This window comes from Neolamprologus multifasciatus, chromosome 23, assembly GCF_963576455.1.
Source record: "Neolamprologus multifasciatus chromosome 23, fNeoMul1.2, whole genome shotgun sequence".
NCBI classification, from domain to species: domain Eukaryota; kingdom Metazoa; phylum Chordata; class Actinopteri; order Cichliformes; family Cichlidae; genus Neolamprologus; species Neolamprologus multifasciatus.
Genome location: NC_140460.1, coordinates 40,538,774 through 40,566,639, shown reverse-complemented (window position 1 = coordinate 40,566,639; position 27,866 = coordinate 40,538,774). Strand labels below are relative to the sequence as shown.

The window sequence follows — 27,866 nt, the reverse complement described above, 5'->3', positions numbered from 1 at the left end:
ACCACTGATCAATGGCCATGAGTCCCATTCACAGAGAGTTGGGGAATGGCTGCAATCACAGCATGTAAGATGGTGACAGATGTACCCTTAGGCCCCTCCTTGATTCAGAGATGGTCTTTCCCTTTTCACTTACTTACCTGGATGATTGAGAATGCATCAAGACGTCATAACTGCATAGTTTTACTGAAGTTCAATGGTTCACTGTGTTAGACTGAACCGTTCGCTTTTCTTTATCTGCTGTGTTTTGGATTTAACAGTGAATTTTGAGATTAAACTGACTTTTAAAGTGTTTTTATACAAAGAGGAAAGAGAAAGCGCATTTCCACCGAGAGGAGCAGAGTTTGCAACAGCGTGTTCAGACTGCAACCTGCGACCCACTGTTTTTATGAGAAATGTACGACTTTAATGTGAAACATTCAGAGTTTTTTCTCTTGTTGTGTTTGTTTGAAGCTGCTTCCTGTTGGCTTCAGCTGTTTGGAGTTTCCATTTTCTAAACTTCTACATTCTGAACTAGGGATGCACCGATACCACTTTTTTAAAAATGAGTACGAGTACGAGTACTTGCATTTCAGTACTCGCCGATACCAAGTACTTAATAAAAACATGATTTAAATTTACAGGTAACAGCTTTAGTCCTATAATTTAACAAAACAAAAACAAAAAACAAGGGACTAGTTTGGAATTAAGAACATTTATTTAAAATTAAAAGCATGTTGTATGCAACATATTACAGAATAAATAATTATGAAAAAACATATTTAAACAGTGACAGTGCAACTCAAGTATTGTTTTCAGTTTATTGTAAACTCTGCCGCTTTGGACAACACAAGGGGCATTAATAAACATCTTTGCTATTTAGTGCACAATATTTGAATAAACTAACAACATCCACCAACACAGAACTGTGGCAGTCAGTGCAACTGAGGTAGGTATTAACATCAAGTCTAAGATGACTCACTTAATGGAGAGAAAAAGTCTATAATGTGTGACACTGAGCTAAAAAGCCTTTCACTTTCCACACTGCTACATGGGGCTGAGAGGTATTTACTCGTCTGTTTCTCTGTTTAGAAGTCTAAACAGCTGGGATGACATCAGAGGCTAGTGCGTCGTAGCTGCTCACTTTTTTAGTTAGTTCCTCAAAGGGGGCGAGGATGGCAACAGTCGTCTCCATAAGAGCCCATTGGTGAGCGGTGAGATAGTCAGGGAGTTCGTGCTCGGACACGCCCAGCACTCGCTTTTGCTCAATGAGGGACTGGAGCATGTAATACGTGCTGTTCCAGCGCGTCTGTACGTCCTGCTGCAGTCTCTTTATTGGCTGGTTGAGCTGTCCCTGAATGTCCTCGAGGCGGGAGTAGGCTAAGGCGGAATGTTTAAAATGCCCAACTATTTTCCGTCCCACTGCTGTAGCATCAGCTATGCTCCTCTGTGCTAATAAGCGTGGGTAAATAAGCGTGGGTAAATAAGCGTGGGTAAACTCTTTGTACTCATTGTCGTGTTGGGATTTTGGTGCTTGATTAAATTACTTGTGTTAAATGCGCTACCTTTAGAGCCTCTGGACAATTTCGCTGAGCACAATTTGCAGTCCGCCTTTGTTTTCGCGTCTTCGTTCACTTTGAAATAGTTCCACACGGCTGACTTGTCTCGCCTCACCTTCTCTCAGCTCTGAGCTGCAGCCGGGGCCTGGGGGCGGGCACTCTGGGCCTGGGGGCGGGCACTCGGCGCCTGTGATTAACCCCTTACATGTCGCTCAAACATAGACAGGTCTCAGACCGTGGTATCGGTCCCCGGTATCGGGGGACGAGTACGAATACTTTAGAAAATGTGGTATTGAGGCCGATACCCGATACCGGTATCGGTGCATCCCTATTCTGAACCTTCTTCAGCTCTGAACAGATGATGAAACACTGAATGATTTCAAGCACTTTGTCTAATAAACTTACATCTTTCATTCTTTATACAGTGTCTGTGGTTTGTCAGATATTGGCCTTGATTATCTGGCAGCAGCACTGAAGTCCAACCCCTCGTATCCCACAGAGGTGGACCTGAGTGGAACCTACAGCTACCTGAAGGGTCCAGGAGTGAAGCATCTGTTTGATCTTCTGGAGAATCCACGATGTAAACTTGAAACTCTGAGGTCAGTCAGCATGTTTTAGTTGTGCTGAGATGAATATGATGTGAAAGTTGTGCTGACACTAAACTGCAGACATCAGGCTGATATTATACTGATCCACACTGAGGATCTTCATGGTAAAGTCTGTTTTCTTCTTCTCTGGTTTAGTCCATTGACTGCAGCAGAACAATGTTCACATTTCAAACAGTGATACTCAACGTATGGCCCGCGGCCCACACGCGGCCTGCCCACCTTTCCTGATTCAGAGAGAGGGGACCCTGATTAACTGTGTAGCTTCTTCCTCACAGTTCTAAGTATCAGACACAACAATGAATAATCCACAGCTGACTGTCTTTAGCAGGTCAAAGGTCACAGCACACAGCACTCTGTGAAACAGTTTGGAGCAGGAATTCTTGCACATTTACAAACTGACACTGCTGCACGGCATGCTGGGTAATGCTAGCTGCTCAGGTATGGGCGTGCTAACGGCTGTGAGGCTCCGTGGCTGCAGAACACTGAAGAAGAGAAAAGAGAGGTGAAGGATGAAGGAAAGAGGCAGAGATGAAGCAGAAGTTTATCTCCAGAGAGGAGCTGTGTCTGTGTGGGCGGGGCTCAGGCAGCTCCGCCCACACAGTGACAGTGAAGCAGGTGAAGAGTAATAAATGAAGACAGCAGACAGGATTTGATAAGCTGATGTACAAACATGTGGAATGATGGTGGCAGCTACAGAAACAGGTCCATACAGACTGAAGCGTGTCTCCTTTGCATCTTCCATATTTGATACTGAGAGTTTCCAGAAGTGCAAACATCAAACACGCCTCCAAACATGTGACGAGTCAGACTGACATCATTTCTACAGAGAACAGTGTGAGCTCTCAGCAGGTCACTTCAATAAGAAGGACAAAGTGCAGCAGGAATGACTAAACCCACTAACAGTCTGATATCCCCGTGTTCCTGTTGTTCTACAGCATCATCATTAATGCTGCTCCACCACCATCACTGCAGCTGACCAATCAGCTTCTGTCACGTCATGTGACGCTCTGTGACTCAGACTGGAGAAATGCTAAATGGCTAACCTGAAGCTAACCTGAGAAACAGTCAAAGTACTGATGATTCCTACAAAGTGTGTGTGTTCAGTATGAGATGAGTGTGAATGAAACCATGGAGGAGCGGGCCGTGGCTGCTCTCACACACGTTTGCTGCAGGGGCGGATCTACAGAAATGTTCTTAGGGGGCAAAATCAAAGCCATTGTTGTTGACACATATGCAGCTGTTACATCCTGTAATATGCATTAAACATGGTTCAAATACATTAAATGCATTAAATATACATGTTTCATATAAATATAGTCTACAACTGTGTTTTCTTCAGCCCACATAAGGAAACAGTTCAGTCAGATAAAGACAGAAGGCCTTTTCCACGTCCCTCTGCTCAGTGTTAAAGTGCTGATGATGTTCAAGCTCAGGCAGCAGGAGGGATTTCTAAGCATCCTTCACTGATCCACAACAAAGGTCCAGAGTTTGATCCCTCCTAGTAGGACAGGAAACATACTGATAAGAGTTTCAAAGTGTCTTTGCAAGCAGACATGATTGAAATGAGCCAGTCTGAGTTTGGTTCCTGCAGTTTGTGCTTCATAAACAGAGCTGAAGCAGAGGCAGCGTGTGCCTGCAGGTGAATGTACACTGCTGTTATAAGAGCTGTGGAAACTCAGGTCAAAAGGACGTAACCATACTGCTGGCAGTTCCAGGACAGTCACAGAGTTACAGCATCATTTGTGACCATAAAGACAGAAAGCTCATCCAAATCCTGGGATTAAAAGTCTGTCCTGGTGGTGTCCAGTCAAACACGTCTCTGTGAAAGCTTCAATCCAACAGGCTCCAAAGTCCTTCTGCTCATTTCCTCGCCGGGTTCTTGATGCTCCTGTACCATCTCTCTGTCATCCTCCTCGCTCCCTCTTTGCACTCACAGTCTTTGTGCATCATTAACACTCACATGAGGTAAACCAAAGTTTTACTGGGCAGAAGATGATCATCAGTGACGCTGTCTTTAAAATACTCTTGTTAGAAATGTACGACTTTAATGTGAAACATTCAGAGTTTTTTCTCTTGTTGTGTTTGTTTGAAGCTGCTTCCTGTTGGCTTCAGCTGTTTGGAGTTTCCATTTTCTAAACTTCTACATTCTGAACCTTCTTCAGCTCTGAACAGATGATGAAACACTGAATGATTTCAAGCACTTTGTCTAATAAACTTACATCTTTCATTCTTTATACAGATTGGAGCGCTGTGATTTGTCAGAGATCAGCTGTGATTATCTGGAAGCAGTGCTGAAGCTCAACCCTTCGTATCCCAGAGAGGTGGACCTGAGCTCCAACAAGCTGAAGGATCCAGGAGTGAAGCAGCTGTGTGTTCTTCTGGAGAATCCACAACATCAAATTGAAACTCTGGGGTCAGTCTCCACATTTTAGTTGTGCTGACACTGTCGATCTGTGGAACTAAAACCTTTATACAGGAAGTCTGGTTCAGCTCTTTGTAGACCTTCTAATCTCTGATCCTCTGAGTCTTACTCACTAGATGATGCAGAGTTGTGAAGCCGATGTGGGTGAGGACACTCGCCCAGCTCTAACTACTTTGACGTCCACGTGTCTTCCCTGCTTGTCCTGATACAAACAAACCTGAGTAACCTTGCAGGTCAGATCTCATCAGTCACACCTGTTATGGCAGCTCTCCTCTAGATTGTAGTTCTTGTTAACCTGGGATGGTTTTAGAAGCCTGGACCACAGACTCCAAGGGAAGATATTACTGGGAAAGGCCAAAGCAACCTATTAGACCCATTAAACACTAACATAGATGAATACTCAGATTTAAACCTTTATTGTTTCACAAAGGGGTAAAAAGGGAACGTCCACAGTTTAGACTGCAGCAGATTTTATTAAAGCAGTTTGACAGGAGCAAAGCAAAAACACAAAGAATAAGTGTTTCACATATTAATACATATAACATAATAATAAAAGAAAAGCAAAATAATGATAAAAAAGAATGAAAAAGTTGTTCAGAGCAGCAGGATGTCTGAGGTCTGCAGAAACACAAAAACACAGCAGCTAAAAATAGTTGTTGAAAGAAAACGAGGTGGGAGCTGCTGATTCCTGAGCTTTGATACTGGATTATCTTCAGTAGTTATTCCCATCACTGCTGTAGGAGCTACATTTAGTCACAGCTGATTGTCTTCTTTGACCAATCAGAAGACTACTGTTGTAAAAACAAGCAGACAAAGAACCAATGAGAGTGAAGAACAGGATAAAGAGCTCGTGTGATGGAGGCAAAGCAATAATCAGCAGACTGTAGCAGTTTCTATCTGGATGAAAGCAGAAGGAGCTCAGCGGAGCTCAGTCCCATATCTTTGGTTAGAAACAACATCAGTGATTTCCTGCTGCTCGAGATGATTCCAGCAGCTCTCATTACAGCAGCTGATGAGAGAAACAGCTGATGGCTCACAGCTCGTGCACTGTTGGATCTCCAGATGTTCACGTGGCTGAAGTCTGTGAAGAAACTGTGGTCCACGTAGTTCACACGGCCTCAGATTGGACCGAGCTCCCTGGATCACTGCAGCATCCTCAGCTGGTACATGGACGTCTCTGCTCCTCAGTCTTGGAGCCCCTGCAGGTCCGTCCACACCACCAGGGTCTTCTCACTCACCTTTCCTTTGTCCTCGTCCTTCATCGGCCGTGCTGTGTCTTTGTTCCTGCGGTGTTGTTCCCACGATGCAGTGCTGATGTTCCCTCCTTGAATGCACAACAAGTACGGTGCTGGTCTTTCTCGGGTGGAGCAGAGACAGATTGAAGTCTTTCAGGCTTTAGTGCCGACTTCCCTGACAGAGGCTGGACTCCATGGTCTGCACAGGAGGCTTCTACACTGTGTGGAGGTGACTCCTGGACTTGAAGACAGGCTGCAGGTACATGTGTGATGAAGAGGACCTACAGCAGTGTGATGGAGCTGCAGGTCTGAAGGAAGTCCTGCTGTCTTGTCCCACCCTCATCTTTACTTCCTCTGTCTTCTCTGGACTTGTCCTCCTGTTTCAGAAACAGCACTGCTTCATGCCGAGGGTGGACGGGAGCGTTGGCTTTTCTTTTACCGTCCACCACAAGGAGACACTGATGCTGACCTCCTGATTCATCTGCAAGTGTTCTGCTTCACACTGCTCACCTCCACCAAAGACTTCACAAACATCTTCTTTCTTTGAGTCCAGTTTGTCCCACAAACACTTCCAAATCTCCTCCTCTGAGATTCTGCAGCTTCTTGCAGTGTGACTCAGCTGACTTCTGACAGACCACAGACTGGCACAGCATCCACATGTGTCTCCTTTCAAACAGGCTCTTGATGTTTCCTCCCACATCATTCTGGCCTCTCAGTCTCCTTTGTTCTCCAGCTCTGTAGCTCCAGCTGATGAAGCTTCAGTTTTCCATGTTGGTAACAGTAAACTACAGCCTCTGCTGTCAGCTGGGTAACTAAACAGAGCTGCAGCACGTCTCTGCGGTGGTGCTACATCCAGCCTGCAGACGGCCGTCTACATGTTGTAGTGGTTTACAGTCACCAGGGGGCGCTGTCCCAGCCATGCAGGCAGTGGGCTGCTCTGCTTGTGCTGTTGTTGGTGAAGCTGAAGTGAAAGCGAGAGTTAAAACACTGAACAGTGTCCACTGAGCTTCTCATGCTATTCTCGTGCTCAAAGAAGTTTAACAGGAAGGACGACTCGTCCATCAGGCGTCCAGCTGTCCGTGACCGTGTCCACAGCAGAGTGTGACCGAGGCTTCATGCTAACACGCACACATGAAGCTAATACCACCACGAGCAGCTGCTTAGTGGATTTGGAGGACAAATGTCTGCAGCTTCTCACAGGCAGTATGCAGAATGTGGATCTCCACAAAGACTGTGGAGAGCTCGTCCCACACTCTAAATCCACACTTGTCTGCACAAAACTTCTCACACGTTCCCGTCACAAGTGTCTTCTAAGTAGGGATGGGTATCGAAAACCGGTTCTTGTTGAGAACCGGTTCCCACTGTTTCAATTCCTTGGAATTGTTTGCCATTTTTGCAAACGATTCCCTTATCGATTCCAGTCACCCCGAATGACGTCACCACGTTGCGGAGCGTCATTTACCTGGCAGGAAACATGGCGCCTAAGCGGCTCAAACACTCAAAAGTTTGGTTATACTTTACGAGAACGGATGACAACAGGGCAACTTGCAATACTTGCAAAGTAGATATTTTATTTAAGGGAGGAAACACTACAAATATACAAAAGCATTTGCTCACAAAACACGCGATGATCTTAAATGAATGTCGTGTTTTTAATTCCGCTCCGGACTCGTGAATCTCAACCCAGCAGCAGCGGTAACGTTTGCACGTCCTCTCCCGTTAATGCGGCAGGTAAATAATCAACTAACAGTGCAGATTATGTTAGCGCGATCTGCCTTATTACAAAACCTGCCGTTACTGTGCATTTAGGTGACCATGATGAGAGAGACAGAGTCTGGCTCAAACGCTGGCAGTTCTCACTGCAGTCTACCGGTAGCGTCTCCTTTCAGGCCAGGATAGACGAATGTCACCGAGCAGTGACTAAGTTTGTGGTCAAAGGCTTGCACCCATTTGCCACAGCAGATGCCCCGATTTTAGGTAAGTGAATGTGTTTAATTGTAGGCAGGAACATTACTGGATATAATTTATGTTATACTTTGTTATTGCTACAGAAGAATATTTATTTTATTATTTTACATTTACAATTTCTTTCCTGGGGACCCTGTGACGCCCCATTGAAGAGCTGTAGGCTGTGGATCTCTTAAAATCTCACTGTTGGGTTTGTAAGGCCATGTTACTCCTAAATTTCTATCTTGTTCAAAGAGAAGATATAAAACAAAGTTCTAAGCTATTTGACCTTAGTGTTCTCCTTTTTTAAAAAGAATCGATAAGAGAATCGATTAAGAATCGAATCGTTAAACAGAATCGAAAATGGAATCGGAATCGTGAAAATCTTATCAATACCCATCCCTACTTCTAAGTGAAGCTACCAGGTTCAGGTCCAGCTTGTTTATCTGGAGCTGCAGTAGATGATCCATCCTCACAAAGCAACACAGACAGCAGATATGCAAACACACAACACAACCAAAGGATTCTCTCTGCATGTCTGTGGCTGATGCTGCTGGAACGAAGCTGTTTGAAACCTCGTTGTTCTGCACTTTGGGACCAGAAGAGGAAACTGAAGCTCTGTGCAGAGGGTTCAATGGAAGCAGCCAAGCGCTGTAAGTGTCTGCTGTACAGGGATGCAGGTTCAGCTGTGGCTCAGTTTCACAGTGTGACTCAATAAAAGCAGCAGGAAATCAAAGCTTGATGCTTTCATCAGTGTGGAAATAAGAAAGTTTCCTGTGACAGACGCTGGAGCTCTTTCACTCTCAGCTTCACAGTTTCAGCTTCAAACTTCTTGCAACATGTTTCTAACACGGCCACATTCCACCTTAATGGAGCTGATATCTTGTGCATCAGCACATTTTCTAAAGGCAGCGATCACATCTTTAGTTTTGGATGTTTAACTGCAGATTGTTTATGTGTTTATAGCACATTAATTACAACAGCAGCGTTGACCACAGTGCTGTACAAGAATCCAAAATAACTATTAAAATAACTCATAACATTAATATCACACATCTAATATCAAATAACTCTTATGCTGTATTAAAAGCCAGTGAATACAAATGTGTTTTAAGAGCAGATTTACAGAGACTGACAGCAGGAGCTGGGGCTGTTCGATAGAACGATGTATATATGATGACCATATGAAAACGTCTATCGTTTCATATCACGCTCTTTGTTTCCTGGTTATGTGTTTGTGTGTTTTCCAGATAAACCTTTCAAAATAAATCTGAAGATCCTGTTGAGAGTTTTCAAAATAAACACAATAATTACTGCGGTCGCTCGTTTATCGAGTTACGTTCTAAAAATAAGTCTCAGAATGAAGTAGCAGCTTTATGTTTTACAATTATTATAGAAGTTTTAAGGCAGTTAAACCCTCACTGCACACTTTATACACTTTTCTCAGACAGGCATGAACATTTTCACTCTTTTCTCTCTTGTTTAAACAAAGTTCAAACCTTCATAGAAAAATAAGTTCATTATTAAAGAATGAAAGCAAAGTGTTTCTGAAATGTGTCAAATCAGCCTTTGCTGGCATTAAATGAGCTTGGTTCTGTGTGAGGAGCACTCGTCCATGGCCTGGGCTCCTCGCTGTCAGGTAAAGTTTCATAAAGCTTTTGAGTTTTTATGCAGATAATGTTGGTGTCCAGCACGATGTTCTTTTTCCTGCGGTCACTGATCCACAAAGCCAAAGCTGACTCCATCCTTACGATGTTCTTGTTGTGGACACTTACAACCTTTTTGCCTCCTTGTTGAAACTATGATGGTCAGCATCTTCCTCTGCCTTTGGCTGCTACCACAGGTGCAAAACGTCTCGTCATCATTGTTGTTTGTTGGGGACAAAACGTACAAACATACAGTGCAGCACTGCAGAGTCACACTGCTGTAAATTTGAACACATTCTGTACTGTACAGGAGACACGGCACGAGATTGGCTGACAATGGTCTACAGCCAATCAGGAGGCAGAACACAACGCGCTGTAAAAAACAAAAGCATGCAAAATTGCACAAAAAAGATCAGCGAAACAGCGAGGCCGCCAAAGGTGAACTGTGTTACAGCGAGGGACCAGCGTATATATGGTTGTTGGGACGATAAATGTCTTTGAGCTTGTGTCAGAAGACGAGCTGCAGCTTTCTGGACCAGCTGCAGTCTTGCCAGGCAGGTCCCACTAACTCCAACATATAAGGAGTTACAATAATCCAGCTGGGACGTCATGAAAACGTGGATCGCCCGTTCAAGGTTTTTAAAAGATATAAATGATCTCACCTTAGATAAAAGCCTCAGTTTGAAGAAAGACCGCTGTACAACTGAGCTCAGCTGTTTTTCAAAGGTCACATTGCCGTCAAATATAAGCCCCAAATGTAATAATGCAATTTAATAAAAGAGCTGAACCAGTCTAATAGAGCGCCCTTGATGCCGCCATGCTCCAATGGTGACATCAAGATGCTGTGGTCAACAGTGTCAAAGGCAGCGGTCAGATCCAAAAGCACAGCTGAGTCTCCTGATCAGTGGCTGATAAAAGATCATTAAGAACTTTTCAAAGTGCAGTTTCAGTGCTGTGAAGAGCTTTAAAACCAGACTGAAACCTTTACAACAGATTGCAGCTGAACAAATATAATCTTTTACAAAATCTTCGACAGGAAGGGAAGCTTTGAAATAGGCCTGAAGTTTGAGCGGACAGAGGATCCAGATCAGGTTTTTAGTACAGGCTGTACAACAGCATGTTTAAAACAGGCTGTACAACACCTGAACTAAGACTGCTGTTAAAAATCGCTAAGATGTCGGAACCAACAACCTTTAAAATCTTTTTAAACACGTGTTGGAACAACATCATTTGGACAAGATGATGTCTTTATAGCATCACATCGTTCCTCCACCTGATCAAACCACACAGGCTCAAACTGATCAAAAACAGCTGAGCAGGTGAATATTTTAGCCCCGGTGCGATCTCGGGCGAGAGTATCGATGATGGCCAAAGGGCAGCGTCCAGCTCTACAGCCGCTGAAGAGCAGACTCAACAGACGCGCGTGATGTGGATCCTACTGCTCTAAAATTGGAGCTTCTTCAATCCATTAAAGAGGACATTAGTACGCTGTTAAAAGAAGAACTCAGAAATGCATTGAAAGAAGATTTTGACAATATAAAGGTTGACGTGCAAGGACTGAGAAATGAGATCGCTAACAGCATGGCGGCGACGTGCGGCGAAGTTGATGGAGTAAAGGTTCCAGTGAAAGAAGCTGAGGATGGGCTGTCAATGTGGAGCGATGAGGTGACCACCCTGCAGTCTACAGTAGAGAGTATGAAGGAGGAGCTGTCTGACCTGAAGGATAAATGTGATGAAGGCAGGAAGCAGAGAGCTAACATCCACATCATAGGGATCCCAGAGGGCCTGGACTCGAGCTCCTCCACGGCCGTATCCGTGCTACTACGTGAAGTGCTGGGTATGGATAAAGACGTTATTGTCGACCGCTCACACAGGAGCCCTATCCTGAGAAAGCCAGCTGGTAACCCGCACGCCGTCATAGCCGAGCGTCACTACTACCAGGATTGTGTGGCTATGCCGTGCCAGGGCCCAAGCCCCGCTTGAATTTAACGGACAACCTATTACAATATTACGACTGGGCGATATGACCCAAAGTTCATATCTCGATATTCTTTAGCTGGATGGCGATATACGATATATATCTGGATATTTTTAAAGCCAGAAAGTACGAACAAAAAGAGAGTTCTTAGTCAAAGCTGTGTCCCAAATCTCACACAGGCACATTTATTAACATACAGCGTAGATGTACATGAAACAATTACTCAGAAATAAATGATCAGCATTTATTAAATAATAATGCTCCATAAATAAAAGAAAACAATGTTGTTTTTGTGCATAACAAAAAGCTCACAATCGTGCAGTCAAAATGTAAACTAACAGACGCTGAGCATAATAACAAGCAGCTGCTCTGTTCCCAGGTTCTACTGCGTGACTGACAGCCTGCAGTTTGAAATCCTCTTTGTAACCGTGTCTCTTACAGGTGCCATTTATGGTCCTTATACACACTCAATACAGTAATATTACGTTGAAGCAGAGTACGTATCACTCCGCGAGGCTCCTCGTAGCTGTAATGCTCCAACAATCCATCAAGCGGTGCGGCCTCGTAGCTTAGCAAAGTCGTACCAAAACATTTTTTGAAAGGTTTCTGAGCGCCGTGTAGCACATAAAATCGGTTTGAGGTCAGTAAGCACAACCAGAATTCATCCATAAGGCGCACTGTCGACTTTTTGAGAAAATTACAGGATTTTAAGTGCAGAAAATATAGTTTATGGTTTTCCTTTGATCTTAGCAAATATCTACGCCTCTAATTGGGACGATCACAGATTTTTCACTAATGTCTTTGCGCGGCTCCCCAATATGTCATCACACAATATCATCTTTGAGGGAGACCTAAACTGCTCATTATCTGCTATGGACCACAGTTCACACAAAAGTACACTTAGTCCAATGTCACCATGCGTCATTCAGAGCTTTCTTGATAATTATGGGCTAGCTGATGTATGGAGATTTCATAATCCTGCTTCACGTCAATACTCTTTTTTTTCTAATGTCCATAAAACATATATTTGTATAGAAAAACGTCTCCCTTTAGTTTCAGAATGTGATTATAAGACTCTGGTGATTTCTCCTCTTGTTTTTTCAATGTGTATTCCTGATGCCTGCTCCAACTATCAGCCATGGAGATTCAACTCAGTGTTGTTAGCAGATGAAGAGTTTGTCAGTTACAAAAGGTCTCAAAGAGATTTTTTTTCTATCAATCAGACCCCAGAGATGTCATCATCAGTCATTTGGGAATCTCTAAAAGCATCTGAGAGGCCAAATAATTTCATTTTGTGCCAAACAGAATAAAATAGGGACCGAGCGCCTCTCTCAGTTAGCTGATGAAATGACTAAACTACATGCTGTGTACAGCCACTCTCCTGAGCCTGTATTATATACACAGCGGTTACAATGACAAACTGAATACAATCTCATATCTGCAAAACAGGCTGAGTCAAAGTTGCAGCTACGCTTATGAACATGGAGAAAAAACAGGCGAGTTATCAGCTCACCAGCTACGACTAAGAACAGCTAACCAACTATCCTTGAGCTCTACAATGACCAGGGAATAAGGTCTACAGACAACCAAACTATCCTTGAGATCCACAATGATTTCAATAAGTTTTTTGATATTCCCTCCTTGGGAGCAGATGCGATCGCTAGTCTGGAGGAACCTGTCTCTAATGTTGAAATTGAAACGGCCGTACGGAGCATGCAGTCTGGAAAATCTGCTGCCCCGACGGGTATCCATCTGATTTTTTCATAAAGTTTTCTGACCGACTGAATTCACTGTTAAAATCAACTTTTGAAGAATCCTTCCTCTCACAGTCGTTGCCTCCAACAATGCATCAAGCAGTGATGTGTTTAATTGTAAAACAGGAAAAAGACCATTTAGATTGTCGTTCATGTCGTTTAATATCTTTGTTCAACACAGACACCAAGATCCTGGCTCAAGTGTTGGCCCGTCGCTTACACAAGTATTTGTCCTCCATTATTTCCCCAGACCAGACGGGCTTTATTAGGCACTCTTTTTTAACATTAGAGCTCTATTAAATATCATTTATACCCATGTTAAAGGTGATACATTGGAAACTGTAATTTGGGTTGATGCAGAAAAGGCGTTGGATCGGGTGAGATGGGATTTTTTTTTTATACGCTTAAAAATGTGTCTTTAATTTTGTATCTTGGATAAAAGTATTGTATTGCTCCCCTCTAACAGCCGTCCGGACTAACAATAATCTGCCCCCCAGGACAGGGATGCCCTCTGTCTCATTTTTGCCATTGAACCGCTAGCTGTTGCTCTGAGACAATGTGTTGGTGTTGAGGGAAAACATCGAGGGGGTATCGAACATGAAGTCTCTCTTTATGCCGACGACGTGATTTTATTTATTTCCAACCCATCCAACAGCCTCCACAAACTTTTGGATAGACTTACAATAATAATAATAATAATACATTTTATTTATATGCACCTTTAAGAGCCTCAAGGTCACCTTAACGCATACTTAAGGAATTTGGGAGAATTTCTGGATATAAAGTGAATTTTGGGAAGAGCGAGGCAAAGTCTATCTGTACGACAACTGGGGAGGTTTGTGTATTTTAGCCACTTTTAAACCCAGCTATAACAAGTTTAAGTACTCGGGCATCTGGGTGACAAGAAAACCACAAAGACTTGTATAAAACTATCTTCCTTTATTGTCGAAGCTTAAAGAGGATTTTGGAAAATGTGAGTTTTGCCTCTTTATATTTATGGTGGGGATGCAGAACAAGGAGCAAAGATGAATGTGATGCTGAATCAGCAGAAGACTTGGACTCATTTGATTCCAGCTTTGATATCATTGATTTCAATATGTCCATTTCTTTCACACTTCACCTTTAAAAGTGAAGCCATGTGGTTCCTGGAAGGAAAAACACGACTTTTTCAAGTCTTTGTCCTGTTTTTATGAGAAATGTACGACTTTAATGTGAAACATTCAGAGTTTTTTCTCTTGTTGTGTTTGTTTGAAGCTGCTTCCTGTTGGCTTCAGCTGTTTGGAGTTTCCATTTTCTAAACTTCTACATTCTGAACCTTCTTCAGCTCTGAACAGATGATGAAACACTGAATGATTTCAAGCACTTTGTCTAATAAACTTACATCTTTCATTCTTTCTACAGATTGAAGGACTGTGGTTTGTCAGATATTGGCCTTGATTATCTGGCAGCAGCACTGAAGTCCAACCCCTCCCATCTGAGAGAGCTGGACCTGAGCTACAACGACAACCTGAAGGATTCAGGAGTGAAGCATCTGTGTGGTTTCCTGGAGAGTCCAGGATGTAAACTTGAAAGTCTGAGGTCAGTCAGCATGTTTTAGTTGTGCTGAGATGAATATGATGTGAAAGTTGTGCTGACACTAAACTGCAGACATCAGGCTGATATTATACTGATCCACACTGAGGATCTTCATGGTAAAGTCTGTTTTCTTCTTCTCTGGTTTAGTCCATTGACTGCAGCAGAACAATGTTCACATTTCAAACAGTGATACTCAACGTATGGCCCGCGGCCCACACGCGGCCTGCCCACCTTTCCTGATTCAGAGAGAGGGGACCCTGATTAACTGTGTAGCTTCTTCCTCACAGTTCTAAGTATCAGACACAACAATGAATAATCCACAGCTGACTGTCTTTAGCAGGTCAAAGGTCACGGCACACAGCACTCAGTTTGGATCAGGAATTCTTGCACATTTACAAACTGACACTGCTGCACGGCATGCTGGGTAATGCTAGCTGCTCAGGTATGGGCGTGCTAATGGCTGTGAGGCTCCGTGGTTGCAGAACACTGAAGAAGAGAAAAGAGAGGTGGAGGATGAAGAAGAGAGGCGGAGATGAAGCAGAAGTTTAGCTCCAGAGAGGAGATGTCACTGTGTGGGCGGGGCTCAGGCAGCTCCGCCCACACAGTGACAGTGAAGCAGGTGAAGAGTAATAAATGAAGACAGCAGACAGGATTTGATAAGCTGATGTACAAACATGTAGAATGATGGTGGCAGCTACAGAAACAGGTCCATACAGACTGAAGCGTGTCTCAGTCTGAATGTACACTGCTGTTATAAGAGCTGTGGAAACTCAGGTCAAAAGGACGTAACCACACTGCTGACAGTTCCAGGACAGTCACAGAGTTACAGCATCATTTGTGAACATAAAGACAGAAAGCTCATCCAAATCCTGGGATTAAAAGTCTGTCCTGGTGGTGTCCAGTCAAACACGTCTCTGTGAAAGCTTCTATCCAACAGGCTCCAAAGTCCTTCTGCTCATTTCCTCGCCGGGTTCTTGATGCTCCTGTACCATCTCTCTGTCATCCTCCTCGCTCCCTCTTTGCACTCACAGTCTTTGTACATCATTAACACTCACATGTGGAAAAGTTTTACTGGGCAGAAGATGATCAGCCTCTGCTGTCAGCTGGGTAACTAAACAGAGCTGCAGCACATTTCTGCGGTGGTGCTACATCCAGCCTGCAGACGGCCGTCTACATGTTGTAGTGGTTTACAGTCACCAGGGGGCGCTGTCCCAGCCATGCAGGCAGTGGGCTGCTCTGCTTGTGCTGTTGTTGGTGAAGCTGAAGTGAAAGCGAGAGTTAAAACACTGAACAGTGTCCACTGAGCTTCTCATGCTATTCTCATGCTCAAAGAAGTTTAACAGGAAGGACGACTCGTCCATCAGGCGTCCAGCTGTCCGTGACCGTGTCCACAGCAGAGTGTGACCGAGGCTTCATGCTAACACGCACACATGAAGCTAATACCACCACGAGCAGCTGCTCAGTGGATTTGGAGGACAAATGTCTGCAGCTTCTCACAGGCAGTATGCAGAATGTGGATCTCCACAAAGACTGTGGAGAGCTCGTCCCACACTCTAAATCCACACTTGTCTGCACAAAACTTCTCACACGTTCCCGTCACAAGTGTCTTCTCAGTGAAGCTAGAAGCAGATTTACAGAGACTGACAGCAGGAGCTGGGACTGTTCGATAGAACGATGTATATATGATGACCATATGAAAACGTCTATCGTTTCATATCACGCTCTTTGTTTCCTGCTTATGTGTTTGTGTGTTTTCCAGATAAACCTTTCAAAATAAATCTGAAGATCCTGTTGAGAGTTTTCAAAATAAACACAATACATTACTGCCGTCGCTCGTTTATCGAGTTACGTTCTAAAAATAAGTCTCAGAATGAAGTAGCAGCTTTATGTTTTACAATTATTATAGAAGTTTTAAGGCAGTTAAACCCTCACTGTACACTTTCTACACTTTTCTCAGACAGGCATGAACATTTTCACACTTTTCTCTCTTGTTTAAACAAAGTTCAAACCTTCATAGAAAAATAAGTTCATTATTAAAGAATGAAAGCAAAGTGTTTCTGAAATGTGTCAAATCAGCCTTTGCTGGCATTAAATGAGCTTGGTTCTGTGTGAGGAGCACTCGTCCATGGCCTGGGCTCCTCGCTGTCAGGTAAAGTTTCATAAAGCTTTTGAGTTTTTATGCAGATAATGTTGGTGTCCAGCACGATGTTCTTTTTCCTGCGGTCACTGATCCACAAAGCCAAAGCTGACTCCATCCTTACGATGTTCTTGTTGTGGACAGTTACAACCTTTTTGCCTCCTTGTTGAAACTATGATGGTCAGCATCTTCCTCTGCCTTTGGCTGCTACCACAGGTGCAAAACGTCTCGTCATCATTGTTGTTTGTTGGGGACAAAACGTACAAACATACAGTGCAGCACTGCAGAGTCACACTGCTGTAGATTTGAACACATTCTGTACTGTACAGGAGACACGGCACGAGATTGGTTGACAATGGTCTACAGCCAATCAGGATGCAGAACACAATGCGCTGTAAATAACAAAAGCATGCAAAATTGCACAAAAAAGATCAGCGAAACAGCGAGGCCGCCAAAGGTGAACTGTGTTACAGCGAGGGACCAGCGTATATATGGTTGTTGGGACGATAAATGTCTTTGAGCTTGTGTCAGAAGACGAGCTGCAGCTTTCTGGACCAGCTGCAGTGTTGCCAGGCAGGTCCCACTAACTCCAACATATAAGGAGTTACAATAATCCAGCTGGGATGTCATGAAAACGTGGATCGCCCGTTCAAGGTTTTTAAAAGATATAAATGATCTCACCTTAGATAAAAGCCTCAGTTTGAAGAAAGACCGCTGTACAACTGAGCTCAGCTGTTTTTCAAAGGTCACATTGCCGTCAAATATAAGCCCCAAATGTAATAATGCGATTTAATAAAAGAGCTGAACCAGTCTAATAGAGCGCCCTTGATGCCGCCATGCTCCAATGGTGACATCAAGATGCTGTGGTCAACAGTGTCAAAGGCAGCGGTCAGATCCAAAAGCACAGCTGAGTCTCCTGATCAGTGGCTGATAAAAGATCATTAAGAACTTTTCAAAGTGCAGTTTCAGTGCTGTGAAGAGCTTTAAAACCAGACTGAAACCTTTACAACAGATTGCAGCTGAACAAATATAATCTTTTACAAAATCTTCGACAGGAAGGGAAGCTTTGAAATAGGCCTGAAGTTTGAGCGGACAGAGGATCCAGATCAGGTTTTTTGTACAGACTGTACAACAGCATGTTTAAAACAGGCTGTACAACACCTGAACTAAGACTGCTGTTAAAAATCGCTAAGATGTCGGAACCAACAACCTTTAAAATCTTTTTAAACACGTGTTGGAACAACATCATTTGGACAAGATGATGTCTTTATAGCATCACATCGTTCCTCCACCTGATCAAACCACACAGGCTCAAACTGATCAAAAACAGCTGAGCAGGTGAATATTTTAGCCCCGGTGCGATCTCGGGCGAGAGTATCGATGATGGCCAAAGGGCAGCGTCCAGCTCTGCGGCCGCTGAAGAGCAGACTCAACAGACGCGCGTAATGTGGATCCTACTGCTCTAAAATTGGAGCTTCTTCAATCCATTACAGAGGACATTAGTACGCTGTTAAAAGAAGAACTCAGAAATGCATTGAAAGAAGATTTTGACAATATAAGGGCTGACGTGCAAGGACTGAGAAATGAGATCGCTAACAGCATGGCGGCGACGTGCGGCGAAGTTGATGGAGTAAAGGTTACAGTGAAAGAAGCTGAGGATGGGCTGTCAATGTAGAGCGATGAGGTGACCACCCTGCAGTCTACAGTAGAGAGTATGAAGGAGGAGCTGTCTGACCTGAAGGATAAATGTGATGAAGGCAGGAAGCGGAGAGCTAACATCCACATCATAGGGATCCCAGAGGGCCTGGACTCGAGCTCCTCCACGGCCGTATCCGTGCTACTACGTGAAGTGCTGGGTATGGATAAAGACGTTATTGTCGACCGCTCACACAGGAGCCCTATCCTGAGAAAGCCAGCTGGTAACCCGCACGCCGTCATAGCCGAGTGTCACTACTACCAGGATTGTGTGGCTACGCAGTGCCAGGGCCCAAGCCCCGCTTGAGTTTAACGGACAACCTATTGCAATATTACGACTGGGCGATATGACCCAAAATCATATCTCGATATTCTTTAGCTGGATGGCGATATACGATATATATCTCGATATTTTTAAAGCCAGAAAGTACGAACAAAAAGAGAGTTCTTAGTCAAAGCTGTGTCCCAAATCTCACACAGGCACATTTATTAACATACAGCATAGATGTACATGAAACAGTTACTCAGAAATAAATGATCAGCATTTATTAAATAATAATGCTCCATAAATAAAAGAAAACAATGTTGTTTTTGTGCATGACAAAAAGCTCACAATCGTGCAGTCAAAATGTAAACTAACAGACGCTGAGCATAATAACAAGCAGCTGCTCTGTTCCCAGGTTCTACTGCGTGACTGACAGCCTGGAGTTTGAAATCCTCTTTGTAACCGTGTCTCTTACAGGTGCCATTTATGGTCCTTATACACACTCAGTACAGTAATATTACGTTGAAGCAGAGTACGTATCAAACTACATGCTGTGTACAGCCACTCTCCTGAGCCTGTGTTATATACACAGCGGTTACAATGACAAACTGAATACAATCTCATATCTACAAAACAGGCTGAGTCAAAGTTGCAGCTCCGCTTATGAACATGGAGAAAAAACAGGCGAGTTATCAGATCACCAGCTACAACTAAGAACAGCTAACCAACTATCCTTGAGATCTACAATAACCAGGGAATAAGGTCTACAGACAACCAAATTATCCTTGACATCCACAATGATTTCAATAAGGTTTTTGATATTCCCTCCTTGGGAGAAGATGCGATCGCTAGTCTGGAGGAACCTGTCTCTAATGTTGAAATTGAAACGGCCGTATGGAGCATGCAGTCTGGAAAATCTGCTGCCCCGACGGGTATCCATCTGATTTTTTCATAAAGTTTTCTGACCGACTGAATTCACTGTTAAAATCCACTTTTGAAGAATCCTTCCTCTCACAGTCGTTGCCTCCAACAATGCATCAAGCAGTGATGTGTTTAATTGTAAAACAGGAAAAAGACCATTTAGATTGTCGTTCATGTCGTTTAATATCTTTGTTCAACACAGACACCAAGATCCTGGCTCAAGTGTTGGCCCGTCGCTTACACAAGTATTTGTCCTCCATTATTTCACCAGACCAGACGGGCTTTATTAGGCACTCTTTTTTTAACATTAGAGCTCTATTAAATATAATTTATACCCATGTTAAAGGTGATACATTGGAAACCGTAATTTGGCTTGACGCAGAAAAAGCGTTGGATCGGGTGAGATGGGATTTTTTTTTATATGCTTAAAAAATGTGTCTTTAATTTTGTATCTTGGATAAAAGTATTGTATTGCTCCCCTCTAACAGCCGTCCGGACTAACAATAATCTGCCCCCCAGGACAGGGATGCCCTCTGTCTCCTTTTTGCCATTGAACCGCTAGCTGTTGCTCTGAGACAATGTGTTGGTGTTGAGGGAAAACATCGAGGGGGTATCGAACATGAAGTCTCTCTTTATGCCGACGACATGATTTTATTTATTTCCAACCCATCGAATAGCCTCCATAAACTTTTGGATAGACTTACAATAATAATAATAATACATTTTATTTATAGGCGCCTTTAAGAGCCTCAAGGTCACCTTAATGCATACTTAAGGAATTTGGGACAATTTCTGCATATAAAGTGAATTTTGGGAAGAGCGAGGCAAAGTCTATCTGTACGACAACTGGGGAGTTTTGTGTATTTTAGCGCCTTTTAAACCCAGCTATAACAAGTTTAAGTACTCGGGCATCTGGGTGACAAGAAAACCACAAAGACTTGTATAAAACTATCTTCCTTTATTGTCGAAGCTTAAAGAGGATTTTGGAAAATGTGAGTTTTGCCTCTTTATATTTATGGTGGGGATGCAGAACAAGGAGCAAAGATGAATGTGATGCTGAATCAGCAGAAGACTTGGACTCATTTGATTCCAGCTTTCATATCATTGATTTCAATATGTCCATTTCTTTCACACTTCACCTTTAAAAGTGAAGCCATGTGGTTCCTGGAAGGAAAAACACGACTTTTTCAAGTCTTTTTCCTGTTTTTATGAGAAATGTACGACTTTAATGTGAAAGATTCAGAGTTTTTTCTCTTGTTGTGTTTGTTTGAAGCTGCTTCCTGTTGGCTTCAGCTGTTTGGAGTTTCCATTTTCTAAACTTCTACATTCTGAACCTTCTTCAGCTCTGAACAGATGATGAAACACTGAATGATTTCAAGCACTTTGTCTAATAAACTTACATCTTTCATTCTTTATACAGATTGTGGAGCTGTGGTTTGTCAGAGATCAACTGTGATTATCTGGCAGCAGCACTGAAGTCCAACCCCTCCCATCTGAGACAGCTGGACCTGAGCTTCAACTACAAGCTTCCGGATCCAGGAGTGAAGCATCTGTGTGGTTTCCTGGAGAGTCCAGGATGTAAACTTGAAACTCTGAGGTCAGTCAGCATGTTTTAGTTGTGCTCAGATGAATATGATGTGAAAGTTGTGCTGACACTAAACTGCAGACATCAGGCTGATATTATACTGATCCACACTGAGGATCTTCATGGTAAAGTCTGTTTTCTTCTTCTCTGGTTTAGTCCATTGACTGCAGCAGAACAATGTTCACATTTCAAACAGTGATACTCAACGTATGGCCCGCGGCCCACACGCGGCCTGCCCACCTTTCCTGATTCAGAGAGAGGGGACCCTGATTAACTGTGTAGCTTCTTCCTCACAGTTCTAAGTATCAGACACAACAATGAATAATCCACAGCTGACTGTCTTTAGCAGGTCAAAGGTCACGGCACACAGCAGACAGTCAGAAATATTCTAACTCTGATCATTTATCAGTTGTGACACTGTGAGACTTGATCAGAGGTGTGATCATCACAGCAGAGGCCTTTGTGTCAAAGTCACTCAGGATCAAACAGAAACACATGAAGCAGATTTTCCTCTTCTGGCTTTTTATAGCAGATAACCTTCAAAATATTCTGCAGTCGATCAGAAACTGAAGCAAACCATGAATCAACATGTGAACATGAGCTGATGCTGCTGAAGTGAAGCAAAGTTACAGAGGTTTGATTACAGACACAGCTGAGAGTTTGTAATCTGTCATCATTTTAAAAAGTTTCCATGGAACAGCAGAAATGAGGCTTTACTGTCAGAGGCCGACAGCACTGAACACAACAGCAGACTGGTGGCTAATAAACAGTGAATGATGCAGAAACAGATGTTTGAAGCTGTTCTTGGAGTACACTGAGAGAGAGAGAGCTGTGCAGGCAGGAACAGCCAAAGTCAGAGAGAATTCATGAGCATATTTATCAAACGTGAAGCAGAGTTTGGATCTTCTTTTGCTGCTGCTTCACTCAGTTTTGGTTGGAGACAGATGAAACCTGCAGCTTCAGGATCTGTGAGCTGTCCACTTTCAGCCCCGACGGCGTGTCTGTGTACGTGCCGTCGAGTGAACGATCCACGCTCTGTGTTTCCATCTTTGTGTGTTTAGCTGCTCTCATTTACTGTTTTAGCTGTTTGCTGCTTGTTGAAATAGTTTGTGAGCTTTAACCTGAGATTCTGGCAAAATACATTTATATTAAACATCGATTCAGGATTGAATGAATCAACATCGTTTTATTCAAATTAAAACCATTTAAATGGGAACATTAATTTTTTACAGCCGCCTCTAATGCTGGGTAATGTCAGCTGGTCCATGTGCAGCTGGCTGTGAGGCTCAGGGAGCGTCTACAGAGTGCAACACTGAAAGAACATCATCCATAAATATTGAGTAATAACTGGACTCTCATACAGCGAGACTCAAATGCCTTTAAACATCAGCTTATCCTGCTGATCCAAGTCCAACACTGAGTTTGTAAAAACATGTTTGTCAATCATTTTGTTTGGTTTCTGAGGAAAATGATTCAATAACTTGCTGCTAATACACAACATTTCATCATATTTCCTCATAACCCTCTTTTGTCTGACCATTTGATCCCATTTGAATTTGCAATAAAGGATCCACAGAGTTTGGTGACAATAATGACAGTAGATGTTTGTGTGAAAGTGCTGGAAGCAAATGAGTGTGTGATGTTCTTTCAGTGTTGCACTTTGTAGACGCTCCCTGAGCACTGGTCTCACAGCCAGCTGCACATAGAGACCAGTGTTGTTAGTCCAGGTCAGAAGATGACTTGTTGGAATGAAAATGAGCTTGTAGTTTGTCTGCTTTAATAATGTGACTGGAAAAAGGTGTTGGACTTCAAATATGTCCATTTCTGTCACACTTCACCTTTAAAAGTGAAGCCATGTGGTTCCTGGAAGGAAAATCACGACTTTTTCAAGTCTTTTTCCTGTTTTTATGAGAAATGTACGACTTTAATGTGAAACATTCAGAGTTTTTTCTCTTGTTGTGTTTGTTTGAAGCTGCTTCCTGTTGGCTTCAGCTGTTTGGAGTTTCCATTTTCTAAACTTCTACATTCTGAACCTTCTTCAGCTCTGAACAGATGATGAAACACTGAATGATTTCAAGCACTTTGTCTAATAAACTTACATCTTTCATTCTTTATACAGATTGGAGAGCTGTGGTTTGTCAGAGATCAGCTGTGATTATCTGGCAGCAGCACTGAAGTCCAACCCCTCCCATCTGAGAGAGCTGGAGCTGTATGGAAACAACCTGCAGGATCCAGGAGTGAAGCATCTGTGTGGTTTCCTGGAGAGTCCAGGATGTAAACTTGAAACTCTGAGGTCAGTCAGCATGTTTTAGTTGTGCTGACACTAAACTGCAGACATCAGGCTGATATTATACTGATCCACACTGAGGATCTTCATGGTAAAGTCTGTTTTCTTCTTCTCTGGTTTAGTCCATTGACTGTAGCAGAACAATGTTCACATTTCAAACCTTCAAAGAAAAAGAAAAATCCTCCACTGGAAAATTCACTGTGAAACTCTCAAACTCTTCATTCCAGCTTAAAGTCTGTCTGACACTGAAATCCAAAGCAAAATGTGCGTTTCCTTTACAGACAGCAGTCCAACACAAACATACACACATCATCCAAAACACAGTCCAACATCCAAATCTCCTCCACTGCCAGCATGAATGATGGGAAAGAGAAGGAGGAACACTCTGACATTCAGGGTTAGAATGAGTTTCATAAAGCAGACTGTGAAGATCAAAGCTGCATTAGAAAGCTTACATGAATGAATGAGTGGACAGAAGTGGACAGAGATCATCTGAAGCACTTCAAAGGCTTTAAATCAGCACATTTCTCTTTATTCTTTATCAACTCTGTTAGTTTCTCTCAGTTTTCTGTGGAATGAAGCTAACAGCAGGCTAATAAGATGCTGACCAATAGGTTTCTATTAAAGGTTGTAATTTGTATATGAAAAAGTGCTTTGGCTCAGCAGGGATCAGCTTACAGGTAGAATACAGCTGCTGGATGGGATTAGCATGTCATAGCTATCTACCAAACTGCTAACTGGGGAATTTCAGGCCATCTATGGATCATTTTTGCTAACTGTTTATTCAGCTTAGGCTCACAGGGCTGCAGCCTGTGCCCTAGCTGTCATAGGGCAAGAGGCGTGGTTCACCTGCACAGGTGAGCAGTCCATCACAGGGCCAACAGAGACAGACAGAGAAGCACTCTCTCACATCCACACCTACAGCCAATTTAGAAGCACCAATGAACCTAAGCAGCATTTCATTGGACTGTGGGAGAACATCCAACCTCCACAGAAAGGCCAGCTGACCAACAAGCTTCAACCTACAACCTTCTTGCTTTAAGGCACTAGTGCTAACCACTTTTCCCCATTTCAGCCCAAATCCTGCATCTTCCTGTTTCTGACTCCAGGCCAGCTCCACTAACACTTTCTCATCAGACACTGCCACCTAGTGGAGGAAGTCTTAGTTCCATTTGAAGCTTCAGATTACAGTTAGTTCCTTTACAAAGAGGTGGAGCTGGTGGGGCCACAGCACCATCATCACTGAGTGCCATAGGACACTTAACCTTTGTTTCCATATGCTGGGAACTTCCTGTTGTTCCAAGGAGGACTGGAAAATGTGTGAAAATCTCCCAGTCAGTTCCTCACAGCACACTTCAATCATTTCCCTCCCACAGCATCAGGACCAGGGCTTTTTCTCTCTTTGGTCCCACTAAGAGATTTCCACACAAACACCTCATCAGTGGGACTCTCAGAGCTACCAGCCCTTTGCTACAATCACAAAGCTCTTCATTGAAATCAATGATATCAAAGCTGGAATCAAATGAGTCCAAGTCTTCTGCTGATTCAGCATCACATTCATCTTTGCTCCTTGTTCTGCATCCCCACCATGGACTTCATTCCTTTCCAAGCCAGCCTTGAGTGTCCTTTATTCAGCTCATCCTCTGCTTTACTTTTACACCTGATTTTAGCTGCTTTATCTCTCTTTCAACAAGTTTCTGTGCCTCAATCTTTTTCTTCTCTCCCTCATAACAAGACAGCTTCTTCTGCCTGAGAACATGTTGGAGTGATTTACTAATCCAGGGCTGCTTCATTGGGGAAAATACTTCCTGTTTCCAAAGTAATCCCCATTTTTCCCAGAAAGAAATGTCAGTAGAAATCGATGATCTAAGTGAGAACATGAGCCTTTAAAAAGTCCCAGTGGGTGCAGTCAAAGCAGTCCCTCAGTCCCAGTATAGAGTCTTTGGTCCAGACTGGAACAACTGTGTGCCCAGTTTGAGCTCTCTTCAGTGCTGTGACCTGACAGACCCAGAGGGGCCATCACATCACATTTAGAAGCTCCCCTAATGGAGCCACAACACATGTCCAATACTTAGTCTGTCTTGTTGGACCAACTGGAAGAAATGATTCAAGGACTTAGTCACAGAACAGAGATTCAAATCTCCAAAATCCAACTGGCTGCATCAGGACATATAATCTGAAACTCTGCACAGTTTCCTGTTTGAAGCTGCTTCCTGTTGGCTTCAGCTGTTTGGAGTTTCCATTTTCTAAACTTCTACATTCTGAACCTTCTTCAGCTCTGAACAGATGATGAAACACTGAATGATTTCAAGCACTTTGTCTAATAAACTTACATCTTTCATTCTTTATACAGATTGTGGTTCTGTGGTTTGTCAAAGATCAGCTGTGATTATCTGGCAGCAGCACTGAAGTCCAACCCCTTCCCATCTGAGACAGCTGTACCTGAGCTGGAACGACCTGAAGGATCCAGATGTGAAGCAGCTGTCTGATCTTCAGCAGAGTCCAGACTACAGACTGGAGACTCTGGTGTAAGTAGAGTGATGGAGTGAGTGGGTGGTGCTGTCAGCAGTATTGTACTAAACACAGTCAGTATGAAACAAAGATCCAGTGTTTCCTGTAAAGCTGCAGCTTCTCAGTGAAGCTGTGAGAGGAGAACGGTGACAGGCTTCAGGATTGGAAACAAACACTTCCTGTTTCTCACCTTTATGGTCACCATAGTAACGGCTGACACGCTCTGATCAAACACTGTCAACAGCCAATCAGCTCTCTGAACAAAGCAGCACGCAGACCAATGACTGCATTCATTTCCAAGTTTAAAGCAGTGAAGAACACAGTCTGTAGGTGAGGAAGAATTTAGTGAGAGCAGATGTTTGGATGGAATTCCTCCAGTTAACAGCTGGAACGTCCATCTGGATTGTTGGGCTTGTTGTTGGGGTTCCTACAGAGCTCAGAGTGGACACACCAAGGTTCTTCTAATGAATGAAAGTCCAAACTCAAACTAGGAGGGAAAAACATTTTCAGCAACTTCAATAAAAATCCAAAGATCAGAAAAAGTGAAGCAACAATGAGTCCTAGTACAGTCCCAGCACTGAAGTCCCTGCTGCTCTTTATACTGGATGTGCTGCATCACTGACTGACAGCTGATGAAGAGTCTCTGGAAACACTCGTTTATCTCCTCTGCTCTTCCTCCTTCTCTCTGCAGGTGGAGGTTTCGATGGTAAACAGGACGGTGTGTGTGCTGAGAGAGGAGCAGCTGTGTCCTGATGATCCAGAGAGGTTGAAGCAGCAGCAGCTTGTGTGTAGAGACGCTCTGACTGGGCCATGTTACTGGGAGGTGGAGAGGAGAGCTTCATCCAGCAGTGACTGACAGAGGAATGAAGTGCAGATGACTGTCAGTGCTGCAGAGTGAACTGCTCTGAGAACAGCTCCACTGTCAGACACAATGTAGAGTCCAGCATCACCCCTGTGTGTCCCTCTGGATCTGACAGAGGATCATCAGTGTATCTGGACTGCTCTGCTGCTGCTCTGTCCTTCTACAGTCTCTGCACAGTCTCTGTCTCACTCTGGAAAGATTTTACAACTTGTTGTAATTACAGAACATTAATATAATATTCAAACATGTGATCTTCTCTTTATTTCTGAATCTTTACCAAATAAAGAAAAACCAAACTAACAAACAGAACCTGTCGTGTCCTTTTTCACCACATCTGTGAATCTTTTCTGTGTTTTTCCTCTTTTCCTCCTTCCTGCAGCTCCATCTTCATCATTCTGTGTCCAGTATATGTGAACATGTCCAAAGCATCTGAGCCTCATGTTACCCGTTTGTGTGAGTTACGCCTGTCGTTGTGTTGTGGTGTATAAATAAGGGGCAGGAGACAGCGCTGGATCTCTGAGTTCTTTACTGTCAATTTCTGCAACATCTGCAATATATAGAAATGCAAACCTGTGAGCTGTGTGTGTTGTGCATCTGCTCGGCCACCTCTCCTCCGGCCATGCTGGAAGCAGCTGTGCGTTTGACAGTTTTATCGACTCTACAATAATCGAACAATTTAAATGTTCAAAAATATCAACTTAAGCACTTCAAAGTCAACAAAAAGCTTAAAACAATTAAATAATATTTCACTGAAAAAACAACAGCTTATAAGAACGATACACAAAATAATACAGAAACAAACAAATCAAACTTATTAACCAGGATCCAATGTTTTTGTCACAAACACTGAATCAGCTGATTCACTCTTTATGTTTCTGAGTTGTTTGTGATTATAGTTCTGGT

At 43.2% G+C, this 27,866-nt stretch overlaps 1 protein-coding gene across 8 annotated transcripts in view; it reads left to right on the top strand.

The window, feature by feature from the left end:
* Window positions 1-27,272, top strand: part of LOC146492346 (NACHT, LRR and PYD domains-containing protein 12-like) — a 137,642-nt gene extending 110,370 nt beyond the window's left edge. For 6 of the 8 annotated variants that reach the window (XM_085151034.1, XM_085151035.1, XM_085151039.1 and 3 more), the window contains one exon: window positions 26,793-27,272. In XM_085151034.1, the coding sequence (XP_085007160.1) occupies window positions 26,793-26,811 (19 nt within the window). In that variant the 3' untranslated portion in view covers window positions 26,812-27,272. Of the gene's footprint in view, window positions 1-1,960; window positions 2,135-4,382; window positions 7,577-14,526; window positions 14,704-21,138; window positions 21,316-23,422; window positions 23,597-24,800; window positions 24,806-26,792 lie in introns of those variants that run through there. The other 2 variants (XM_085151044.1, XM_085151045.1) reach the window with 2 other exon arrangements.
* The last annotated feature ends 594 nt before the right edge of the window (window positions 27,273-27,866 follow it).